Source organism: Mustela erminea, chromosome 1 (genome assembly GCF_009829155.1).
Source record: "Mustela erminea isolate mMusErm1 chromosome 1, mMusErm1.Pri, whole genome shotgun sequence".
Lineage (NCBI taxonomy): Eukaryota > Metazoa > Chordata > Mammalia > Carnivora > Mustelidae > Mustela > Mustela erminea.
Genome location: NC_045614.1, coordinates 10416130 through 10442450, shown reverse-complemented (window position 1 = coordinate 10442450; position 26321 = coordinate 10416130). Strand labels below are relative to the sequence as shown.

Genomic DNA, 26321 nt, shown 5'->3' with positions numbered 1-26321 from the left:
GCCCGCATGCCGGCTATGAGACACTGGACCATGCGGTCGCGGCGCCAGTGGCCATCTTGGCCATCCTGATAATCCCAACCTGGTTCTACAGCTGGGACCACCCGGGCTCCAACTGGCATGGCAGCATCAGTGAGCTGGACCTGATCCGCGTGCTCCCGGGCAGCAGCCTGGATGCGTTCCCTCCCCTCTATGGTGAGGGTGGTGGTCTGGACCACATGTAAATCATGCCAGGTGAGGTCATAGGCTTGGGCCAGATATTGGAATTCTTTAATATAGTTATCAGAACTGGCCGAAAAGGAGCCCAAACGTTTCTCAATTTGAGAAAGGTCCTGTAGAGAGAAGGGCGCATGAACTCAAACAACTTCCTCATTCGGTTAACGGTTACCAAAGACTTTGAAAGCTTCCTTAAGAATTACCCATTAAAACTCTGAGAGACACAAGTAACCATCAGTTCTAGTCATCTCTTTGCTAGCAGATTTTAACGAATAACAAGAGCCTATTTGACCTTCAGTAAACTTTGATTGGAGTTTCCCGTTTACTGCGGATAAATTTGTCAGGAGTTTGGATAGGAGTGGGGAGGGGGAGAAGGAGGAGTAGACGAGGGCGCCGGTTCAGAAATCCTGAATTTAAGGGACCTTGGGGTGAAGGATCGTGGTAAGGAGGAGGAGGAACCAGAGGCCCTCTTGTCAGTGGGTGGGTGAAGCTCTCCGGGGGTTCAGAGAGAGGAGATGGGGAGGAGAGGTCCGAGTCTTTGGGAGCAGTGGGTGGCAGGGTAGGGGGAGGGGAGCGGGCCAAGAGGACCTGAGAGGTGGAGCAGTGAGAGCAGAGGAAGGGGCGAGAGTGCAGAGTCCAGAAAGCTGGACATAGGGGACCTTGGCCCATCTGCCTTGGTGTCTGCCAAGGTTATTTAGGTCCATGAAAATCTGATAGTTAAACGTGCCTTCCGGAGGCCATTGGGACTGATTGTCTAATCGGTATTGTGGCCAAGCGACAGTACAGTAACGTCGTTTTCGCAGGTCCTGGTCCAGTTCCAGGGTTTTAAGATTGGCCAGCAGGCCTAAAACACCCCCGGGATGTTTTAGGGTCGAATTTGGATTGGGAGGTCCCCACGATTCATTGCCGGGCAACGTGAGGGCTGGAGGAAGGCTCCCCTCCTCCACCACTGGGTTGCGGAAAAACTGTGTCAACTGCTGTAGAGGTTAGGACGTCTCCTAGCCTCTCGGAGTCACGGAGGTCACCTGGTGACTGGCGGGGTCCACCCTGACGCGGCCACGATTAGGGCAGGGCTTTCCGGAAGGAGGCGTGGAATCGGGGAAACTCACCACAGCTTTGGAAGTGGCGTTGGGAAAGGCAGGTCCGGTTCGGCCAGGGAAAGGAGAGACCCTCCCAACTGTGTGGGGGCTCAATCTCCTTCCCGGGTTTTGGCACCAAATGTAAAGTTTTTTCCGGCGAGATAAACACAACACCAGGCAAAGTGGGTGCAAGGCAAGATTTATTAAAAACGCTCTCTGGCGAAGTTTCAGGGCTCAGGAGAAGGGGAGCCAGGAAAGTTGTGCCAGGAGGAGGTGGGCACCCTCGGGCGAGGTTCTGCGACTCTGGAAAGCAGAGTGGCGGAAGTCGCGCCCAAGGCAGGGAGGAGGGGGCTTTTAAGGGGTCTTGGGGAAAGCTCAGGGGTCTTCTGGCAAGTTTCCCTTATTTGGATATCCCGCTGCTCATCGGATTCCCATTGGTCCACAGGAGCCCTGGGCAGGGGTCTCAGATTCCTGCTTGGGCCTTTGTTCTCCTGTCCGAGCTCAGGTCTTGTGGCAGGAACTTTCGCCATCTTTAGTAGCCCTTCCTGCCAGCCCAACACCCTTCAATACCTATTCTTCTGAAGCTGTTTCAAAAAACAGAAATGGAAGGAAAACTTCCAAACTCTTTCTATGAGACCAGCATTACCTTGACCCCAAAACCTGAGCAAAGAATCCACCAAAGAGGAGAATTATAGACCAATACCCCTGATGAACATGGATACCAAAATATTCACGAAGATCCTAGCCAATAGGATCCAACAATACATTAAAAGGATTATTTACCATGACCAAGTGGACCACCTTGCACTGCGAGGGTGGCTCTCCATTCCATATCAATCAATGTGATACACCACACAAATAAAAGAAAGGACAAGAACCATATGATACTCTCAATATATACAGGAAAGGCATTTGAAAAATACGTATCCTTTCTTGATGAAAACTCTCTACAGTGTAGAAATAGAGGGAACATACCTCAATATCATAAAACCCAATGCAAAAAAATGCACAGTGAATATCCTCCTCAATGAAGAAAAACTGAGAGATTTTTCCCCTAAGGTCAGAAACATGACAGGGATATCCACTCTCACCACTGTTGTTCAATATAGTACTGGAAGTCCTAGCCTCAGCAATCCAACAACAAAAAGAATTAAAAGGCATCCAAATCAGAAAAGAAAAAATCAAATTCTCACTCTTCACATACGACAAGATACTCTATGTGGAAAACCCAAAGACTCCACACCAAAATTACCATAAAGGCATTCAGCAAAGTGGCAGGATATAAAATTAAAGCACAGAAGTCTGTCACACTTCATTAGACTAACAATGAGACAGAAGAAAAAGAAATTAAGGAATCAATCCCATTTACAATTGCACCAAAAACCATAAGATACCCAGGAATAAACGTAACCAAAGATGCAAAGGGTCTGTACTCTGAAAACACAGAACACTTATGAAAGAAATTGAGGAAGACACAAAGAAAGGGAAAAACATTCCATGCTCACGGATTGGAAGAAAATGTTAAAATGTCCACACTACCCAAAGAAATCTACACATTCAATGTAACCCCTATCAAAATACTATCAACATTTTTCACAGAGCTGGGACAAACAATCCTAAAATTTGTATGGGATCAGAAAAGACTCCAAATAGCCAAAGAAATTTTGAAAAAGAAAACCAAAAAAATAATGAATACTGTTATGCTGAAAATAAATTAATTAATTTTTAAAAAAAAAAAAAAAGAAAAGAAAAGAAAACCAAAGCTGGAGGCATCACAATTTTGGAAGTCAAGCTGTATCACAAAGCTGTGGTCATCAAGACAAGCATGGTACTGTCAAGAAAATAGACACATAGATCCATCGAACAGAATAGAGAACCCACAGATGGACCCTAAACTCTATGGTCAACTAATCTTTGACAAAGCAGGAAAGAATATCCAACAGGAAAAAAAGACAGTCTCAACAAATAATGTTGGGAAAATTGGACAGCCACATGCAGAAGAATGAAACTGTATCATTTTCTTACACCATGCACAAAAATAAACTCAAAGTGGATGAAAGATATAAATATGAGACAGGAACCCATCAAAATTCTAGAGAACACAGGTAATAACCTCTTCGACATCAGCCCCAGCAACATCTTGCTAGACACATCTTCAAAGGCAAGGGAAACAAAAATAAAAATGAACTATTGGGACTTCATCAAAATAAAAGGCTTTTGCCCGAAAGAAACAGTCAACAAAACCAAAAGACAACTGACGGAATGGGAGAAGATATTTGCAAACATCTTATCAGATAAAGGGCTAGTACCCAAAATCCATAAAGAATTACCAAACTTAACACCCAAAGAACAAACAATCCAGTCAAGAAATGGACAGAAGACATGGACAGACGTTTCTCTAAAGAAGACATCAAATGGCCAACAGACACATGAATAAATGCTCCACATCACTTGGCATTAGGGAGATAAAAATCAAAACCACAATGAGATACCACCTCCCACCAGTCAGAATGGCAAAAATTAAGAAGTCAGGGAACAGATGTTGGCAAGGTTGAAGACAAAGGTGGGAATGCAAGTGTAGACTGCTGGTGGGAATGCAAGCTAGTATAGCCACTCTGGAAAACAGTATGGAGGTTCCCCCAAAATTAAAAATAGAGCTACCCTACGACCCAGAAATTGCACTACTAGGTATTTACCCTAAGGATACAGAGACCCAAAGGGGCACCTGCACCCCAATGTTTAAAGCACCAATGTCCACAAAAGCCAAAAAATGGAAAGGGCCCTTATATTCACAGAAGAATAGATAAAGAAGATGGTGTGTGTGGGTGGGTGGGGGTGGGTGGGTGTGTGTGTAACAGAATATTACCCAGCCATCAAAAAATGAAATCTTGCCATTTGCAATGAGGTAGATAGAGGGTATTATGCTAAGGGAAATAAGTCAATCAGAGAAAGATAATTATATGATTTCACTCATATGTGGAATTTAGAAACAAAACAGGATCATAAGGGAAGGGAGACAAAAATAAAACAAGACAAAATCAGAGAGGGAGACAAACCATAAGAGATTTGTATCTATAGGAAACAAACTGGGGATTGCTGGCGGGGAGAGGAAAGGTGGGGGGGTGGGGTAACTGGGTGATGGGCATTACGGAGGGCACTTGATTTTGAGAGAGAAAGCACAAGCAGGGGGAGGGAGGGGCAGAGAAAGAAGGAGCAGCAGACTCCCCACTGAGCAGGGAGCCTGACATGGGCATGATTCCAGGACCCAAAGATCATCACCTGAGCCAGAGGCAGATGCTTGACCAACTGAGCCACCCCAGCACCCCTAGAATTTTAAAACACAAAAACAGGGGCTTCTGGGTGGCTGTTAGTTAAATATCTGACTCCTGACTTCAGCTCAGGGCATGATCTCAGGGTTTTGAGAGCAAGCCCAGCATCAGGCTCCACACTGGGCAAGAAGTGTGCTTAAGACTCTCTCTCTCTTTCTCCTTTTGTCCCTCCCTCTTCCTCTCTCTCTCTCTCTAAAAGAAAGAAATAAAGAAAGAAAAAAGAAAAAAAAAAAAAAGAAAAACCAGCAACACAAAAAAACAGACTGTAAGAACAGGTATAAAGGAAGAAAAGTCCTCCAGGGTAAGGCACTGTGCACAGCCTCTGGATTGTGGAGCCAGACTCCATCACTTACCACCTGTATGACCTTAGTTAATTCACCTTGAGCTTGTCCTCAGTTTCCCCATCTAAAAACTGGGGATAATAATAGTATCTACCTCAAAGTATCATTGTTAATATCTACTATCTGTTAACAATAAGCTCCAAACAATACTTGCTGTTATGAAAATGAATGGTTGAATATTCATCACTAGGAAGAAAGATGGTCAGTAGAAGAATAAAAGGAACAATTTGCTGGAAACATTAAATATCAAAAATCTCATTTAATTTGCTTCAAAATATATAAATTTAAAAACTGACAGAATTACAAGATTCACTAATCATGGTGGGAGAGCTTAACATAGCTGTCTCAGTTCACAGATCAAAGACGGATCTGGACTGAATGTTGTGTCCCCCCATTCATATTCTGAAGCTTAATTCCCACTCTGTGATGGTATTAGGAGGTGGCATTTCAGGAGGTGATTAGGTTATAAGGGTGGAACCCTCATGAATGGGATTAGCACCCTTCTGCAAGACACCCCACAGAGCTCCTCTGCTCTCTCTGCCATGTGAAGACCGGGCAAGAACATGGCAGTCTATGAACCATGAAGCAGGCCTCACAAGAAAGCAAATCTGTCGGCATCTTGATCTTGGATTCCAGCCTCCGGAACTATGAGAAAAAAGCTCTGTTATTTATAAGTCACCCCATCGATGGTATTTTTGTTATGCAGCCCACACAGACTAAGATATTGACCAATATGTATAAATGTATAGAAGATTTTGAAACACAAATAGTGTGCTCAGGCTAGTGGATGTATGTAGAATACAATACGTTGATTTCCATCACCCATGAAGCATATACGAAACTAACCCTATACTAAGTGCATCAATGAGATACTTCATTAGGCCATAATAAACCCATCCCTACCCTCCCCAACCCATCCCCAAAATAGCAATGTCATGTGCCAGTAAGAAGTACATTTTTTTTCACATCACAAGATGTCCAGAAAAATGGGCCAGGACAGTCACACAAAGACACCAACTAGGGAAACAGGTTGGTATGACTTCTGGCCACACTCTCTTTAGCCTGCAGCTTTTACCCTCATGGTCATGGGATGGCTCCTCTAGTGCCAGACATCATGTCGTTTGTACAAAGGGCAAGACGTGGAAGGATCTAGATAAATATTCCTTTACAACATCCTTCCCAGGTATCACACGCAATAATTTCCCATACTTAGAAAGGCCAGGACTGCAGGGCAGGTGGCGGTTGGGTGGGGGAGGGTGGGTAAGGGGGGGGGGCTCCTCTAGCTGCAAGGACCAAGAGATAGAGGTTTTTTAACAGTGCACATTACCAATCTAAACAAAAAAATGTAAGTCCTTTTGTAAGGAGGAAGGGGCAATTCTGACAGGCAACTAAACAGATACCTAACATTCAGTAACATAAAAACCACATTCTCCGCTCACAATGAAATTAAATTGGAAACCAACAAAAATTTGTAAAATAAAAAAAAAAAAATCCACCCATATACATGCAGGAACTTTCCAGAAGGATAGAAATGTTCTGTATCTTAAATGGCATATTGGTTACATATACATATGTATGCACTTGTCAGAGTCCTCCAACTATACACTTAAGATCTATGAATTTCACTATAAGTAATTATACCTCTATAAAAAATATACTCATGTCCTGCTGTTTTAAAATCTAATTATAAATAATTCACAGGCCAAAGAATACGTGATAATAGAAACTAAGACAATATTCGGATTTCAACCAAAATGAAAATATGTATCAAAACATGTAATGCAGCTAAAACAAGTACTACAAGAGATGATTATAGCCTGGAACACGTATATTTTTAAAACCTGGAAGTCACTCAGCAAGGGGCCCCCTCTACGGCTAGGACACTGATAAAGGCAGGCCGCCATTCCTAACGTTCTCTCTCCCGGCATGAACTCTTTTATGCACAGTAAGTGAAGAGCTGTGCCTGAAGGCTTTCTCACACTGATTGCATTCATAGGGTTTCCCCGCAGTGTGAGTTCTCACGTGCACAATAAGGTGTGAAGACTGACCAAAGGCTCGCCCACATTCCTGACAGGCATAGGGCTTTTTGCCAGTGTGTGTCCTTGCATGCTTCCTGAGGGATGAAGGTTCACTGAAGGCTCGCCCACATTCCTGACACACATAGGGCTTCTCTCCCGTGTGAGTTCGCATGTGACTCTTGAGCGTTGAGAGGCGACTCAAGACCTGCCCACAAGTAGCGCACTCGTACAGTTTCTCCCCAGTGTGTATCCTTTTGTGGACGTTCAGATGAGTGCTCGTCCGGAAGGGCTTCCCACACTGGTTACACGCATACGGCTTCTCCCTGGTGTGAGTGCGCAGGTGTGTCTTCAGCGACGAGTGCTCCCTGAAGGCTTTCCCGCACTGACTGCACCCAAAGGGCTTCTCTCCTGTGTGAGTCCTCACGTGGCTCCTCAGAGAGGATGGCTGATTAAACGCTTTCCCACAGTCCTTACATTCGTAGGGCTTCTCGCCCGTGTGGTTTCGCTGGTGCAGAATTAGGTTAAAGTTCCTAGTGAAGGTTTTCCCACACTGAGCACATTCGAAAGGCTTCTCTCCAGTGTGAGTCCTCAGGTGGCGCCGCAGATTTGAGGAGTACTTGAAGGCTTGCCGACACTCCTGACATTCAAAGCACTTCTCCGCGGTATGAGTCTTCTCATGCCTGATCAGGTCGGAGCTGTATCTGAAGGATTTCTCACATTTGCTACACACGTAGGTTTTGTCCCCACGACGGATTTTGTCTGGCACGATCAGGTGAGCGGGCTGGAAGAAGGATTTTCCACCCTCGTGGCATTCACAGGGGTCACCTCCAGCGTGAATTCTCTGGTACTGAAAAAGCGGTTTGATGCCGTGAAAGGGTTCCCCAAGTTGACTGTAATTATAAAGTTTGTCTCCAGTCTGAGGTTGCTCCTGTCAATTGAGGAAAATAGGAAGACCAAAGGCTCTATTACATTCATAGGAAAAAGGCATTTCTGGTGCTGAAGCTTCTACCACTTTAGTGTGTCTGCACCATTTCTCCCGAGTCCCTTCAAGTGGATGCTCTGCCACAAAGAGCTGTCGTTTTCATTATATTCAGGAGGCCTCTTAGATGCAGTTTGGCCGAGTTAGAGGCAAATTAAGTTTTAAACACTTGATGTCTATTCACATTTATAAACATGGCTGCTATGGAAACTCTGGGAAACACATGCCTTGTTCAACATGGAGGGTTTTCCCCAACTCATGACATTCATAGACTCTCTCCCAAGAACCTGCTTTCCCCTGCGTGAACACCACTTGCCTTGAATCTCCCTCTCTCTCCTCTCTCTCAATCTCCCTCTCTGGCCTCTTGTGCTGCTTTTCTAACTGACAGCAACCCCAAACTTGTCCTACGACAGAGGACTAAGAAAAACCCTTGGGTACCTTACCCTTTTCATGCCAGTGGATGGAATCTCTGCAAAAATATCTGGGTGAGAAACTGAATCTTGCGGTTGATGCTGAGGCTCTGGAATGAATAAGGATAGAAAAATTAAGTACACAGGGAAGGAAACTGTGGGACCAAGGCAACCAAAAGAGAAAGCAGAGAACATGTGGATTTTCTTTTTTAAATACCGATTCTAGAGGCGCCTGGGTAGCTCAGTCAGTTAAGTGTCTGACTGTTGATTTTGGCTCAGGTCATGATCTCAGGGTCATGAGATCAAGCCTCACATCAGGCTCCTCGCTCAGTGGGGAGTCTGCTTGAGCTTCTCTCTCTTCCTCTCCCTCTGCGCCTCCTTCCACTCATGTGCACACTCTCTCTCTCACAAACAAATCACCTCTTTTTTAAAAAATAGAATAAATACTGATTCTAAGTATGGGAGAAAATTGTGAAGAGGAGGAATGTATCAAAGAGTAAAGGAAATTTTAAGGTATTTGACTATGTAAGGAGTCACGTAACCATAGAAACAAGGAATGGAGATGGTAGATAAGTTACTAAGAAAGAGTTCTAGAAAGACTGAGACTGAAATGGAGAGAAAGTATTAGCAAGAACACACAGGTAGGGAAGCATTGGATAAAGCATACACATGCTATATACACATAAAACACACACATGAGGGGCGCCTGGGTGGCTCAGTGGGTTAAGCCGCTGCCTTCGGCTCAGGTCATGATCTCAGGGTCCTGGGATCGAGTCCCGCATCAGGCTCTCTGCTCAGCAGGGAGCCTGCTTCCTCCTCTCTCTCTCTCTCTGCCTGCCTCTCTGCCTACTTGTGATCTCTCTCTGTCAAATAAATAAATAAAATCTTTAAAAAAAAAAAAACAAAAAAAAACAAAAAAAAACACACACATGATAAACTATACACATGGACATGATAAATATGAAGAGCAGGCAGGACAGATCGTTCTACAAAACCAGAGTAGAGCATTATGGATAAAAAGGAAGGAGGCAGAATCTAGTAAAGCGGCTCTGTCAAGGGCCATGGAAGCATTTCCCTTACTGACCATTTCCAAACCTAACACTCATCTCATGATCAGAGCTGATGCTCCCTGATCTGCCCGCTGCTCACCTGGATGGGTTCCTGGGAAGGTTCTTCTCTCAGGCGCCCACAGGTCTTCTCCTGGCTCCGAAAGGGAAAGTGTACTGGGTTTGCCTAGCTGATCTCCTGCTCCTGTGGAAAGATGCAGACCGGGCCTGCCGTTAACCGGGGTTGATATTCTGAAGTCTCTAGGGGCACTGGAGACATGAAGAGCAAAATGAGCCCGCCTACATTCTCACGGGCATGGCAGAGCTCTTCCACTAAGGAACCAAACAAAGTTCAAGCCCCCTCACTGGGTCCCAAAGAACAATGGGATTCTCCAGTCCCCAAAACCCAGGGCCTCACTCAGAGAGAAACTTGAAAAGCCTAGAAACTTTTAACCATGGAGAAACAGATAGCAGCAGAGAGACCTTCACTCCCACAGGAAACCCCTGAACAGTAAGAACCATGACAGCAGGATTTGTCTGTTTTTTCACCTCTTGATTTCCCAAACCAGCACATCTCTGGGGATGCATAGGTGTCGCAGGAGTGTGTAGATGAAGCAACGAGCCGGCCCTTACCCACAGAGGCCAAGTTCCTATAGTTCTCCAGCATCACATCTCTGTACAGGCTTCTCTGGGCAGAGTCTAGAAACATCCACTCCTCTGGGGTGAACAACACAGCCACATCAGCAAAGGTGACGGGTTCCTGAAACACACACCCATCCCAGCTCAGCCACGGGCCACCTCACCAGAACCAGGAGTTCTGAGGTCTCAGAATCTGCCCTTTGGCTCAGACCCCAGAACCAGAACTCTCCTCCTTCTACTTGCTCCTCCCTGAGGGACAGCGGCCAGACATGTGGCATCAAAGGACTGAGCCACTGGCAACTAGCCAGGAAACCATGGCAGTTTTATTCCCTTCCAGCTCCAGTGTCCAGCAGACCTGAGCATGCTGCAGGCAAGAGAGAAGGATTTGGTAAATGACAACTGTTTGCCCCGAGAGACCGTGAAAACTAAGAGGCAAGGACGGCAGACATCCTTCCTGTTTTCCCTCCTGACGCTCAGCACAATGAGGCGTCCACAGCTAGGGAAGGTCTGAATGAAGCTGTGAGACCACTGCCTGGGTTGTCCCACACATGCCCCGACACACACACCCGTTACAGGAGGTCCAGTGCCTAGAGGCCTGGAGACCAGACCTGTGGGGTGAAGACGTTCCAGGCCAAGGGAAGAGGATAAAGGCCCAAGCAAGAAAGAAGAGCAACAGGGATTTCTTACTTACCTGCAGACAGGTGATCAGTACCCCTGGCGCCCCGGCTTCCTCCTCTGTGCTCTCCTTTTGGAGCCAGGCGGGGTCCTGGGCAAGCAGAGCTACATCTCGGAGAGGAGGGAAGCCAGGAGGCCCCGTGAGCACAACCACAGGTCCGAAGGCTACCTACCCTGGCTGTGAGTGACCACATGTGCACACACATATGCACACACTCACATATAAGAGACGCACACGTGCACTTACATGCGCTCACGTTTATGCATACACGTGCATGCCATCGTATAAACATGCAGACACATGTACACACAAAACATACATACACATGCACATACACTTACAGAGAAGAATAGGCACACACACACACACACACACACACACACACACAGTTTTTCCATTCCAAATTTCTGGAGTCACAGTCTCAATTTACCAACAGACTCTGGAGTTTCTGGGGCATCCCCCCATGCCCCTTGATTTGGGCACCCCGCAACGCCCCTTGATTCAGCCCTGGGTCCGCATTCTTCCCTAGCTGCTTGGCGCCTTCCTCTGCACCACTATGCGGAGCCAATAGAGCCCCAGGACTTAACCATAAGTAGGGGACAGAGAAGCTGCCAGCACCCCAAGTCTGCCTGTGGGAAGGCAGCATCTCCCCTTCCTGCCTTCAAACCAACCACACCCCTCCATCCCCACAGGGCCTCCTGGCTCGGCCTATTACAGACAAGCAAGTGACCCCCCACGCCATCCGTTGTCTCCCTGCACCCTCACCTCACCCTGTGACGGGACACTCCCCCTCAGAAATCAATCCTGACTTAAAAAATAATGTATATCGTACAAATAAATGCAATAAATTACAGATGATTAAAAAAAGAAAACCTGAACCATGTCCAATCTCTGACCCATGTATTCCCCGCCTGGGGCAGCTATAACAAAGTAGGCACACTGAGAGGCTTAAAGCCACAGATACATATTCTCTCTTGGTTCTGGAGGCCAGAAGTCCAAGACCAAGGTGTCAGCCAAGCGCCACTCAGAGGCTCTGCGTAGAATCCCTCCTTGCCTCTTCCTGGCTTCTGGCGGTGGCTGTCCAGAATCCTGGGTGCTCCCTGGCCTGCAGCCGTATCCCTCCAACCTCTGCATCTATCGTCACATGGCTGTCCTCTCCCCTGTGTGTCCCTGTCTCCCCCTGGCATGTTTCTCCCTCTATCTTTTTTTTCTTTTTTAAGATTTTATTTATTTATTTATTTATTTATTTGAAAGAGAGAGCGCAGGGAGGAGGGGCAGAGGGAGAGGGAGAAGCAGGCTCCCCACTAACCAGGAAGCCTGAGACTGTACTTGATCCCAGGACCCTGGGATCACAACCTAAGCCGAAGGCAGATGCATGTTTCTCTTCTTAAAAGGACACCAGTCGGGGTGCCGGGGTGGCTCAGTGGGTTAAAACCTCTGCCTTTGGCCTAGGTCATGATCCCAGAGTCCTGGGATCGAGCCCCGCATCAGGATCTCTGCTTAGTGAGGAGCCTGCTTCCTCCTCTCTCTCTCTGCCTGCCTCTCTGCCTACTTGTGATCTCTGTCAAGTAAATAAATAAAAATCTTTAAAAAAAAAAAAAAAAGGCCACCAGTCACATTGGCTGAGAGGCCCCCAGCCCAACCTCACCGTAACTCAATAGCAGCTGCAGACACATTTCCAAGTGCGGTCCCAGTCACAGGTACAGGCACCAGTGGCTAATCAGGACTTCAATATACCCTTCTGGGAGGCCACAATTTAAGCCAAAAAACTCTGCTTTTCCCTCTACGTACTTACTGTTTTTGTTCCCCACTGTGGGCAACCAAGTCACCATCCATTTCCTCACCTCGCACTCACTCACAATCACCACCACTCCAACGACAGGCACCTCACTGAGACCACCAGTGACCCCACCCCATCCCTGGTGGGTATTCAGTCAATGTGTGTGGTGATCTAGTCCCTCCACCCTGAAGTGACTACCCCTCGAGCTTCCTTAGACTCCTCCATCCCTCAGCCTCTGCCTGGGCAGGCTCACCCACTCTGGGCATCAGTTCCCACCCAGCCTGACCGGGCCCAAACCCCTGGCTGACTCTCTCCCCTGAACTCCAGACACACCTGCACACCATCAGCCCATGTCCCCACTCATCAGTCTGGGGAATTCCCCTTACACCCACAGTGAGATGGGGGGGAAGGGCTGCTGCCATCACAGAGGACTGCTACCAGGCCTTGAACCTGCCCTGCAGGGTTTCGAGATTGCTTGGGACCCATAACCCCTTTTTTCTCTCCCTTTGGGAGAGGAAGCATGTACCTTGTGTGTGTCCCACCAATGTCTTTTGGAAACAGAGGACTTGTTTTCTCATTTCACAGGTTCACAGGTAAAGAGGAATTTTGCACATGGTAGAGCCCACACCCCAAGTCTTCTCATGCCTGATTTAGATCATTCATATGGACTTGGGGACTTCTTGAGTTCATGAGATTTGGGACTTAAGAGTTGATGCTGGAATGGGTAATAACTCTGGGGTTGTCAAGATTGTCTGACTGTATTTTGTATATGGGGAGGACGTGAATTTGAGGGGAGAGGGACCAGAGGGTAGACCATTATTGGCTGAATTGTGTCCCTCCAAAATTATAAAGTTGTAACCCCCCACTACCTCAAAATGTGAACTTATTTGGAAACAGGGTTTTTGCAGATGTGATTGGCTAAGAGGAAGTCACAGTGGAGAGGAGTGGGCCCCAAACCCATTATGACTGGTGTCCTAAGAAGAGGACAAAAGAAAGAAGCAGGGACACTTGATGTGATGTGATGACACAGGCAAAGACCACAGTGATGTAGCTACAAGCCGAGAACACCAGGAATTGCCAGGAAGGAGCCTCCCCACAAGCTTCAAAGGAAGCACGGCCCTGCCAATACCCTGACTGGAAACTTGTGGCCTCCAGAAATGTGAGATATGAATTTCTGTTGTCTCATGCCCCCCACCACCAAAAATGTGCTCAACACCTTATTCTCAAAGGCTGTTCTCCTTCCAGCATCCCTGATCTTAGGAAGAACATCCCTGCCTCAGATGGGAAACCTCACCCCTGACACTCCAAAGACCCCAACAATTAATCAAATACAAAACAGGGCGCCTGGGTGGCTCAGTGGGTTAAGCCGCTGCCTTCGGCTCAGGTCATGATCTCAGGGTGCTGGGATCGAGTCCCATATCAGGCTCTCTGCTCAGCGAGGAGCCTGCTTCCCTCTCTCTCTCTCTCTGCCTGCCTCTCTACTTACTTGTGATCTCTCTCTCTCTCTCTCTGTCAAATAAATAAATAAATAATCTTTAAAAAAAAAAAACGAAAAAAAAACAAAAAACAAAACAAAACAAAAACACCTCAGTGATGGTATCTGGACAGGGAGCACTCATCTCCCCCCACCCCCACCCACCCCACTCCCTTTCCTCCTGCCCCTATCCCCACCATGGCTGATGCCACATCAGGCCTCTCTTTTTTGAATCCACTAAAAGGTCACTCCCTCAAAGTGCCTCCCCACCCCGGTGACCTTCTTTCCTCTAGAAGGACCCTCCCCCTTTCCTCACAGCCTCCATCTATCTGTAATACATTGTTTTTGGCTTCCTTAGGTTCGTATTTTCTGCCACCCTCATGGGATGGAAGCTTTGGAAGAACAAGCCTGGGTTCCCTTTCCTTTTACACCCCTTCCCGACACTGTGCTTGGCACATGAATGCTCTGGAATGTCTGGCAAATGAAAGCATACAGGACTCAGCAAATTATCTCAACTCAACCTCCTGCGTGTGTCTTAAATCATTCCCCAATTCCCCACAGTGTAGACAAGAATTAACACAATAGGCCTGACTGCTGGCCCTTGGGAACATGGATTTCCAGAGGGTTCCCCCACCCTAACTGGTAAGAGGGGCTCACTCTGCTTAAACTGTTTCTACAAACACTGGTTTGTGTTGAACGCCTGCTTCCCTTCCAGGAGTCCGGCACCTGCCGACAGGAGTCAGGTTCATGCTGGGCAGGGGGCGCCGACACGACCAGCCCCGAGTGAAAAACCTGGGCACCGAGTCTCTACTGAGCTTCCCTGATAGACATCACCTCACATGTGTTGTCACAGCTTGTTGCTGGGGGTATTAAGCATGTCCTGTGTGACTCCACTGGCAGAGGCTTCCAGAAGTCGTTTCTGGACCCCCCCAGACTTCAGCTAAGGCTCCAGTTCTGTGCCCCCTCACCGTGATAAACCACCACCATGAGTACGACTGTGGGCCAAGGGGGGAGTCCTAGCGAATGGCCACAACCAGGAGTGGTCTCGGGGACCCCGCCACACCCACTCCGCACTCACCACTGGTCTAGGCCACTACCATCCCATTCCTCACGGCCTCCACCCACCGCTTGGATCCTCCCGGAGGCCCTGCCACCTCCCAGGTGCTGGAGAGTTCGGCTAAAACCACAGATGCGTGGCACCTGTCACCCAAACACATGCCTGGCTCCTGGCAGCCTGAGCCCACGGCCGGGATCTCCTCCCATGCTTCCAGGCCCTGAACGATCCGGAGCCCAGCCTTCTCCAGTCAGCTCACACCACTCTCCCCCTCCCTCTGCTCCCTTCACAAGGATCTCGGTCAGCTCTGCTGTATAACAAAATCCCAGAGACGAGGCGGCTTGAACAGTAGGAATTTACTTCCTCACAGTTCTGGAGGCTGGAAGTCTGAAAGCGGGAAGCCAACGTGGTTGGGCTAGTGAGAGCAGCCTTCCCCGAGAGAGCTCTGGTGTCCCTCCTTCTTATAAGGACACCCGTTCTATGGTATTGGGGCTCCATCCTTATGACCTCATGCAACCTTAACCACTTTCTTAAAGGCTCAGCTTCCATCCAATGTGGTCACATGGGAGGTTAGGACTTCAGCACATGATCTTGGGGTATAGGGAGGTAGGGACCAGCCACAGCTTCTGGAGACATTTTCAGCTGTCATGACTAGGGGCATGGGCTTAATTGTGTCCCTTTAAAAACTCATAGGATGAAGTCCTAATTAATACCCAGTACCTCAGAATATGAGCATCTTTGGACATGAGATCTCTAAAGAGGTCATTCTTAAAATGAGGTCAGATGGGTGGGCCCTAATCCAATATGACTGGTGTGCTTGTAAGAAAACAGAATCTGAACACAGACACATACACAAAATGAAAACACAAGAAGACAACCACCTACAAGCCAAGGAGAGATGCCTAAACAGGTCACAGCCCTGAGAAAAACCAACCCTGCCAATCCCTTGATCTTAGACTTCTGGCCTCCAGAACTATGAGAAAACCAGTTTTGTGGTTGAGCCACTGCAGTCTGTGGGACTTTGTTAGGACAGCGCCCCCTGGCGGAACAAGACAAGAGACGCTCCAGGCGTCTGGTGGGTGGAGGTCTGGGACACTGCTAAACACCCTACCCAGCACAGACCTGCCCCTCCACAGACAAGGATCTGGTGCCAAGGTTCAGCAGTGCTGCAGTGAGAACCCATGGTCTCACTTCCAATTTCCAGAAACTCCCCTCTGCCCGCAAGATGAGGCATGCTTCTATTGTATTCTGGTCTTTGTTGAAAAATCTGACTGCCCAGGAAGGGGCCAATGTTTTGAGACTGTCTCCCAGTGCCCACCTCACCATAGGTGAGCCAACTATGCAGAGTACTTCGAAAGCGCAGTACCCTAAGTACTTCAAGAGTACTTCAAGGCAAAGCCTTGCCCAGAAAGCTTACCAAAAATACACAGAAGAGTAATACATTATATAATCTAAGAATTACTTCCTGTTGATGATGTAAGAGATTCCAAATGCAAGACTGGATGATACTGTTCAGAAACAAAGCTCATTATTCTCACTAGAAGGCAAGATGCAGGAAACAAATGCCCTGCAATTATAGCTAAAAGGGGTTATTTGTCCTCCGGAATTAATTTTTCCCCCCACTTCTCAGGACATGTGGTTTGTTTTAACCTCATTCTTTATAAACTCAGTTAAAACATACCCATTTAAATTCTTTATAAGAGCAGTTAAAACATGCCACTTGCAGTAAATTCAACTGTCATTTTCAGCATCAACATAACTGTGGAGACTTTAACCTTACCCAAAAGGAGGCATGGACTTGGCCACAGGTGAAGGGGGTCTGCTCCTTAACAAAAAGACCAAAGACCAAAACAAAAAAATCCAAAAAGATTCCCAGCCCACAATCCTAAGAAAGCACGTTTCCCCTTGAATGCATAAAGAATGGTGACGTGACTTTACTATGTATTCTCTCCTTCTGGTGCAGGGAAATGCCTGCTTCCGGAGGAAAGGAAGGGGGAGGATTCAAGTTCCCAGACCCCCAGGCCACCAATTCCACCTGGCGCTCACTCACCAGAATCCCCGGCCATCCCCAGCTCAGGGACACCCAGTGCAGGCACCGGCATGGCCACCCTCTGAATCTGCACGGCCGCCTTCAGCCCCTAGACAGTGACAGGGACAGATCAGAGTCACACAGTCAATGGAGTCCGCTCGCAGCTCTTCACCCTGACTGAATTTGCAACGTAGACTCTGCTCCGGACAACACACGGATAAAACTGAGACACACCCAATGTAGTCTGTCCAGATTAATCTGGGTACAAAACTAATCACTGTGATAGAATTTCAACCTCAAAATGAGATGGAGAGGGGACCCGGGCTGGGGAGGCAACCTCTGAGAAGCCTCCAGGAGCGGGGGAAACACTGGAGCAAAGAGGGGTGTGGATGGCCAGCAGGCTGAGGGGTTGTGGGGGGAGGTGGACCCCCACACAATACACGGTCAGTAAGTTATTCCCAGAAGGAATCCCTGTGGTGGGAGAAAGGGTCTGAACTCCCCTCCACTGGTGGCTGCTCCCTCAGGGAAGGTGTCTGACCGGGCCTGCATTTCTAAGGGATGTCCCTAGCCTCTGTATCCAGGGTGGGGCCCAGCAGAAATGGGAGCCCATGGGGAGCAGTTCTAGGGGTCCTGGAGAACTCTCAGTGGCTCTGGGGAGGATGGTGGCACTGGGGACAGCACAAGCAGTCAGAGATAAGTTATATCTTGGGGGGAAAGCTCAAAGGCCTTGGTGGTGGGGGCAGGTCCCTCAGTATGGGTGATAGGCAGAAATGCTGAACCGTGGGCCTTCCTGGCTGGGGCTGGGCCCTCACAGCAAACATCCTCCCAGGTTTACTGTACACCCAGAAGACCAAGGTGACACCCAGAGAGGCCGACAGTCCTCTGGAATCAAAGGTGTCCCCGTGTCTCCAATTGTGGGCCTGATCTGCATCCTCAGGCCCAGCCTGGCCCCAAGGACAAGGCACAGAGGGGACTGAGCGGGAGAGAGGCGGCAATGAAGCTGCTCTGGGCCTGAGGGACCCTCAGTTTTGGGGCAGTGCAGTCAGAAGGGGGACATGCAGGTCTGGCACCTTCACTCCCCTACTGCACTGCGGGCACCAGCCACCGAGGGTCTCAAGGACTAAACACACCACAGACGCAGAGGTGAACCCGGCCCTTTCTGGTTCTGGGGGTTCAGCTAGGGGGTGAGGCCACAGGCCCCCAGAGGCACTGCAAAGTGCTTCGCTGAAGAAAGGCTAAAAGCCCTAGGTTCTGAATGTTGTTCTGTGTTTTCTTAGAGTCTGTGTTTGTCTATTTGGCAGGCATCCACTGCAGGACCAAACTCGCCCTGCCCAGCCATCCACAGCCCATCCTCTGAACCCTGTCCTTATCCAACGCTCACGCAAGCCAATATCCGCCCCCTGCCCTGAAGCCGCGTGGAGGGGACACGGCATGGGGGTGGAGGGTGGGGGGGCGGCTGGGGGAGAAGGGCTGAGCCTGGAGACCGCGTCCTCAGCCTGTTTCAGGGTTCTTCTGGGAGCAGTCTCCAGCCCTCTATGTGCCTGCCCTCCCTTGAGGAGGAGGCCACAAGGCCTTATTCTCACGTGACAGGGAGGCCTCAGAGCTGCCATGGGGGTCTCAGTCGTTGCGATGAGGCCCGATGATGCCAGGAAGGGCCAGCTGAACCACCAGCACCTTCAACCACCTGCCAGGTTGTAGGGTTCCCAGCCAGCAGACCCTGGCCGCTAGGATGGCAATCTCTGCAGTTACGCCTGGATTTGACCCCCAGCTCCAAATGTGGCTGTTCCACTGATGGGCTGTGTGTCTTCATGGATGAACCACTCCGTTTCTCCACAAGTGTGTCCGGGTGGACCTCCTCTGCCCGTTCAAAACATTCTGTGACCGCTTGTTTCCTGAGGCTCCTGCAGCAGAACCCCCTCCTCTCCCACACTCAGCGCTCACAGCTGAGCCGGGAGTGGAACTCTGTGGAATATGCTGGAATCCCAAACTGAGGGGAAAGAGCCCACAGAAACTGGAGAGGACAGCTGTGCCTTGTGAGTTCTCCTCCCTCATAGGGTCCATCTACTAATCAAGACACGGGGGTGGTGAGGGCCTGGAGTGCCTGGGTTTGCACCTTCACGGAACAAGCATTAATTGAGGGCTCTGTAACGACACACAGCATGCTCTGCATGGGGTTACAGCAACGAGCCTGTCAGATGAGGACCCTGCAATCCAGCAGCTCCAGTGAGGTATTTTCAGACCTCAGGGCCTCCAGAGCAACAAGCCCTTTCCCAAGCAGCTACTGAAGGACAATCTCCACCTAAACAAAAATGTGAACCAATGGTGAGGAGGACATGGACAGTGAGGAGTATCTCAGCTACCCTGGGGTCTGACGAGAGCCACGCAGGGGTGAGGGCTTCAGCTTCCCTGCAGCCCACACCAGGCCATGCGGGGTCAAGGTTCTGCACACTCGGAGCAAAGCAATGAAGCAGGTCTGTACCGTCCAGGCCCTGCCACCCCATCCACAGGGCTGGCATCTCTGACACCCTGAGATGGACACCATCCATGACAGGGGTGGAGGGGGACACAATGAGGGCACCCAGAGATCTCACTGGCTCTGGGACAAACAGGCCCAGCCTGGCAGTGAAACTGGGCTCAGTATGTCCCTCTATCCAAACCCTAACCCTCATCTTGGAAATCCCCAAGAACTGGAACCCAAACCTTGGAAATTCCTTACAGTAGGGGGAGCAGGAACTCAGTGCCAAGGTGGGGGTAGCGGGGCTCAGTCTGTTCCCTCGTGCGCTGGAACACGCCACCTGGCTCTGAAGGCTCTGCCACGCTGTGACAAGGGATCATTTCAGGTGCAGGATCTCGACTTCTCTCCTCAGTGGGCAGGGGTCTGCAACAGCTCTCCCACGTCCCTTATACTCAGGGCGACCCTCTCTCCCACGGTTCTCTCATCAGGTCTAGGTTAGAGTTCCTCCTGAAGCCATTCTGGATGTGGCTGAATCATCTCTCCAGGCCGAGTTTGCTCCTGGCCAGGGGTAAGTGATGACAAAAACCCCACCAACACCCGCAGAGCACCCTGGGCTGCTCTCCTCCCCGTCGAGGCAGGTTTCTAGCACTTTCAGAAGTACACCTTGCTTAGCTGGGTTGAGGGCTCAAGCACATTGCGGGCTTTCTCCCATTCATGATTCCCATGGGGCTTCTCCAAAAGGCAGGAGTTTCCCATGACTGTTGAGAAGTAAACCATACCACACACAATCAATGTCTGACTCACACTGATGGCAATATTTACTTGGGATTCGAAGAAAAAGGGTCTTGAGTGACAACAGGGTTTGCCCAAATTCATGAGTTGTGGCCACTCCCTTCAGACCATGAGGGCATGTCCTTGGAAATGCCCCCAAATGTCTTTCTGGCTCTGGTGTGCATTTCCAACTCACAAATTCCTCAGTCTCTCCCAAGACAGGGAACAAGGATAATCCCCCATGAATCTTACCATTTGCATATCCTGGGACAAATTTTCCTCCAAAATATCCTGCACAGGAGTCAATGCTTTGGATTTAAGTTGAGACGCCCAGTCTAAAATGAATTAGAAAAAAAAAAGAAAAAATTAAGGTCTTTCAGAAAGAGTGGTACAAAATTCACCAAAATAAATATTTAAGTATTTATTTATTGTTTTTAAAATATTGTTTTTTAAATATTGACCCTACACTTGGCCCGGTGCCAAAAGGAAAGAAGGCATCAGGGAGCAAAGGGAGACACTGAAGAGTACAGCTGTGTGGAATGTGACAATAACAGGAGCGGGGCGGGGGCATGAGAAACTCCGTCCTCCCGGGACTGAGACAGATGTCACCAGAAGGACAGCCTTATCAGAGAAACAAGTAAGAGGCAATTAGACAATATACACAGAAATGTTCCCTTCCACGAGGAATTAGACAGCAAGTGTGGGTATGATGTGGAGCCATCGGAACCCTCGGCCACCAGCGGTGGGAACGTAAAATGGTGTGTGCACCTGAGAAAGCACTTTGGTGGTTCCCCAAAAAGCTCAGTAAATGACCCAGCAACTCCACTCCTAAGTATCAACCCAAGAGAACTGAAAACACACCCACATAAAATCTGGTACATGAATGTTCACAGCACTATTCACAAGAGCCAAAAAATAGAAACAAACCCATCCACAGGCAAACAGGCAAACAAAACGTGGTCTACCCACACAAGGAACACTACTCAGCCCTAAAAAGGAACAAAGCGGGGCGCCTGGGTGGCTCAGTGGGTTAAAGCCTCTGCCTTTGGCTCAGGTCATGATCTCAGGGTCCTGGGATCGAGCCCCGCATCGGGCTCTCTGCTCGGTGGGGAGCCTGCTTCCTCCTCTCTCTCTCTCTGCCTGCCTCTCTGCCTACTTGTGATCTGTCTGTCAAATAAATAAATAAATAATCTTTTTAAAAAAGTAAAAAAATAAAAAATAAAAAAGGAACAAAGCTCCAACACACGCTATAATGTGGGTGAAACTTGACAACATCACACTAACGAAAAAAGACACCAAAGGCCACATGTCCTACGATTGTCTTCATACAAAATGCCAAGAAAAGGCAAATCCGTGCACACAGCAGATGGGAAGAGAGGAGAGACTGGTGAAGACAGCACAGCTCTGTGAATATACTGAAAACCAGTGAGTTGTACATTCTGAAAGGGTGGATTCTATGGTATGTGAACATCTCAGTTTAAAAAAAGAGAGACTTTTGAACAGATCATTTCTGAAACCAAAGAGAAGTAGCAAAAGGCTAGCAGAAGAGAAAAACCACCACAGGAAATCACTTGAGAAACATCACCCCAAAGTCTCAGTTCCCCTTGCGATAAAGGGCCTCTGAAATGCTCTCAGACTAACTCTTCCCATCACACTACCCTCTCCACCCAGTGGGCACCCCCCCCACACACACACACACACACCCGTGGGGCCCTCAGCTCTTCCTCTGGCCCCACCCAGGAGCCCAGACTGGATTTGTATAGTGGAATCCCCACTGCTGGATAAAAATACACACGCTGAGGGAAGTAGGGAGGGTTCACAGTGGGCTTGCCACTTCCGCATGGGCTTCAGCTCCTGGCACTGAGCCAGTGCCAGGGGTAGCAAAGTGAGCACACCCAATTTCCAATGAACTCAGTGAAGCTCTTCCACAAGGGCCCACACCGCACCACAAACACCCTCCCCTGTGCCCCTCAGGAATGAAGCCCTGAAGCCCAAGACCAAGTTCAGTGAGACCCATGCATTTGGAAGAATACAGATGGAGCTGTTTTCCTGCGGAAGCCCACTCATCTTCCTAGAGCACGCAGCTGGCCCTTAAAAGGCATTAGACACCTGCATGGGAGAAGGACCAGCCTGATGCTAGCCTTACCCCTGGGGGCCAGGGTCCCACACTTGTCCAGGATCACGTATCGGCACAGGTTCCTCCGTGCCCCGTCCAGCAACGCCCACTCCTGGATGAGCCCCGCTGCCACATCCTCGAAGGTGACTGACTCCTAAAACAACACACATATATTCTGGCTGAGCAAGGACCACCTGAAGAACTGGTTATCACTGGGGAAGGGAGCACATTCAGCTCTGCCACAGCAGAGCTCAGCAAACCTGACCTGCCTCCTGTTTCTATAAATAAAGTTTTATTGGCACACAGTCATGCCCATTTCTTTGCCCATCTCTAGGGCTGGTGGTGTGCTGTAACAACAGCTGGGACAGCGACAGGGATCAGATGGCCAACTGAGCAGACAGCATTTCCTTTCTTTTAATAGTTGGACAAATCTGAGAGTGTAAGCTTTGGCTCTCTTTGTCGCTTCACACCACCAGTGACTGCCAGCGCCTAATTCTGGGCTCTAGAGAGTTTTCCCTACACTATTTAGGGCATCAAAAGTCTGGCATTGATCACTTAATTTTCATGAAACCCCAAGACCCCCTCCCAAGACTAAAGCGTTTTGTAATCTTTTCTGTCTGTGAAAATAGGGCTTCCACTGCATCCTAGAGACTTAACGGTCTTTTAATTTCAGAATCCTATAGTGCAGCATGGTATGACAGAGCACTCTGTGATGACGGGAATGTTCTATGTCTGTGATTTCCAAAAAGGCAGCCACCAGTACGAGTAGCTATTGAGCACTTGAGAAATGTGGCTCAGGCAACCAAGAAATTGGGTTTTTAATTTTACTGAATTTTAATTAATTTAAATTTATACAGATGCGTGTGTTTGGGGAGGCCTCACGAGGGATGGCCTGGGTGTGGAACTCCGCTTCTGCCAAGTCTAAATGAGCCCCCCTCTGCAGTCAGACTCCGAAATTAGGCACAGAGCCCCAGGGTCACTGTGGGGACCCTCCTCCCAAGCCAGTTCCATCCAGAGGTTGGGCACTGAAAGAGACCATCAGATCATGCTCTCCTCCCCCAACCATTCCAACTCCTCCAGTCCCCTCACCATGACACCAGCGCCAGGATTTAAGGTCTCATTAGGCATCCTCCCTGCAATAAAAGAGACCAAGGTAAAAAAAAAAAAAAAAAAAAAAGGTGTGGGGTGGGGAGGTGAGGGTGGAAGCAGATCCCCACACAGGGGTTTGGCTCAGGTAATTCTATTTCTGTGGGCCCCCAGCAAGGCAGCCCAGTGAAAACCCTAACACGGAATCCTTCCCAATAAGCAACATACTGGGCCCAGAGCCACCTGCCAGACCACACCCCCTGATCATATCTAGTGGTTCCTCTCATCTAATAAAAGGATTATTTCCCTTCTTATATTCTCTCAAAATACCTCTCTCTAATAGCCTCTACTTTTCCTCCACTGCCTCTTATCAAGTTGTGATTTTTATTTGTTGAGGTGATTTTGCCTCTCCAACTATAATGTACTTTTCCAAAGTAGACCTGTGTCCGCATTTTTCAGGTCTCCTAATCCTGCCACTAGCACAGCGCTTGATGCGTACTAACTACCTTATATACCAGGGGCCGGCAAACTTTTTCTTTAAAAGACCAGAGAGCTAATATCTTGAGATTTGTGGGCCAAATGGCCTCTAAGCCAACAATTCAACTGTGGTTGTAGCACAAAAACAGCCACAGACAACACGTAAACAAATGTGTCCCACTAAAACAGTTCTTATGGAAACCAGCAATGGGTCAGATTTGGCACAGTTTGCCAAACCCTGCTCTGTAACATATAACAGAGAATACATCAACCAAGTTCTCTCAACTGTGCCTCCTGCATGGCCTCTCAAACACGCCAACTTTGCCAATTCTGCAATCATCATTGGACCCCAAATACCAGCATGAGACCTGAACTGACTCTAGCTCATATATGGACTCCCCAGACACCCCATTTATGGCCAACTCAATTTCAATTCCCAGGACAAACATATATGAACTCTCAAATTCTTGTCCATCCTAAACTCCACACTCAACCCAGTGGAGTGTTTTGTCTAAATCACAAACACTCCGTCACTCTCCTACTTAAAACTAATTCAGTGGCGGGGCGCCTACGTGCTCAGTCGGTTAAGCATCCGACTCTGGATCTCAGCTCAGGTCTTGATCTCAGGGTTGTGAGTTCAACCCTACTCCTAGTCTACAGCCCAACCCCTTGTCTAGCTATATGCAGCTCATTTGGGAGATTCAAACATCTGTCCCTTGTAAGAGGTTTTTCCTGACCTCCTCTCCAAGTTCTCCTGTTCCACGTTTCCATATCACCCTGGTCATGATTAATTTAAGGCAGAATAAAACCTCCACAGAGGCAAGTATGGTATCTGTTTCAATCACATTGTTTCCCCCTGTCCAAGGCCCAGTTCACAGAGGGCGTCCCCAATGGAAATGTGTCAAACAATCAACACTCCCCAAGAATAATTCAGTATTACCAGCCTGAGGCATGCACCTGCACAGACACACAGACACTAATGTACCACCACAAAATCAAATACAAAAATGATTTAAAATGCCTCTTTATGCAACATAAATCAACACTAGTTTTCAGATGTCTTTAAGAAACAATGTTAAATCTTTCTTAAAAGGCAAGGCAGAACTTGTGCTCTTTTTAACAATAAATACCTTACTTGAAATCTGAAGTCTACTTTTCTTCCAGAATTAATTTTTTTCCTCATTTCTCAAATGTTAGTTTTAACCCTATTATTTAAAAAAAGACACTTCATTTATGGCCAACTCCATTTCAATTCCCAGCACTAACAAAGCAATGTCATCTTTTTTCCCGGAGTCCCATATGTTTTCTAAGCCTCGTGGTGATTCACTCACAGGCTTGGGGTAACCAGGGCGGAAACGGCCCTGAAAAGAACTGAATAATCTTCCTCTTCCTTGATGGTAAGACTTGTGAGGTAACTGGGAAATAGCTTTTCTTAAGATACCCTCATCTCGGGCGCCTCAGAGGCTCAGTGAGTTGAGCCTCTGCCTTCTGCTTGGGTCATGATCTCAGGGTCCTGGAGTCGAGTCCCCATCAGGCTCTCTGCTTGGCGGGGAGCCTGCTTCCTCTTCTCTCTTTCTCTCTCTCTGCCTGCCTCTCTGCCTACATAGATCTCTCTCTGTCAAATAAATAAATAAAATCTTTAAAAAAAAAAAAAAACCCTCATCTCGCAGTGAAAAACACTGGCGCTCACAAATTAAAAGCTCTTTTAAATGAAAGAAAGGAATAAAGAGAAAGGAAAGTAAGAATCAAACAAAATCTAAGTTAACAGGCCCTAAGCTAAGGAACTACAAATTGTCAGTCACAAAAAAAAAAAAAAAAAAAAAAAAAAAAACCTCTTTTCATCTAACTCATCCCTTGATAGAGGGTACATTCTATTTTTTAAATTCACTTGAGCAGTCACTCAAACCAAAAGGCCCACGCAGACTCAGGACCTAACGTTCCAGCTGCAGGGCTAGATAACACGAAACGTCCTATGACATACAACGTGAATTACTAATAAACAGCTCCATGCAGAAGGGAGGTATGGTAGGGTCCTACAAATCCGGGAGGATGGGTGAAAGCTGGGCCGGCTGGTGGCACCACATTCCTGAGCTGCGGGACCTGGACTCTACTACGCGATTTCCCTACCGATGGATGAGCGACCGTCCTATCTGCCCGGACAGGGGGGACCGGAGGGCAGCTGGCCGGGCCGGGGGATAAAGGGGTAACGGCTGCGAAGCCGAGCATTGTTGGCCCCATCCCGCCCTGGGATGCCACCGCGGGGACGAGGCGCCGCCGCACAGCGGCTTTCCGGGGCCCTGCGGCCCCTCCCCGCACCCGCAAGGCCCTCCCCGCCTTCCCGATGGGCCG

General features: G+C 48.4%; 1 protein-coding gene and 2 long non-coding RNA genes across 4 annotated transcripts in view; 2 read left to right on the top strand and 1 right to left on the bottom strand.

Annotated features, from left to right (window-relative positions):
• LOC116573559 overlaps nucleotides 1-15729 on the top strand; it is a 44470-nt gene extending 28741 nt beyond the window's left edge. For both annotated transcript variants that reach the window (XR_004278879.1, XR_004278880.1), the window contains exons 2-3: nucleotides 13408-13669; nucleotides 14343-15729. This is a non-coding gene — a long non-coding RNA (uncharacterized LOC116573559). The remainder of the gene's footprint in view (nucleotides 1-13407; nucleotides 13670-14342) is intronic.
• On the bottom strand, nucleotides 5202-26321 carry ZNF333 (zinc finger protein 333). Its single transcript, XM_032313595.1, is given in 10 exon segments — nucleotides 5202-7908; nucleotides 8403-8479; nucleotides 9519-9620; nucleotides 10049-10175; nucleotides 10746-10840; nucleotides 17089-17176; nucleotides 20546-20628; nucleotides 22440-22563; nucleotides 23499-23542; nucleotides 26100-26321. Coding segments are annotated over 9 exon segments (1833 nt in total). The 5' UTR covers nucleotides 23538-23542; nucleotides 26100-26321; the 3' UTR covers nucleotides 5202-6810.
• Nucleotides 18400-22346, top strand: LOC116573576. The gene is made up of 2 exons (XR_004278884.1): nucleotides 18400-20090; nucleotides 21498-22346. It is a non-coding gene; the product is annotated as an uncharacterized LOC116573576 (long non-coding RNA).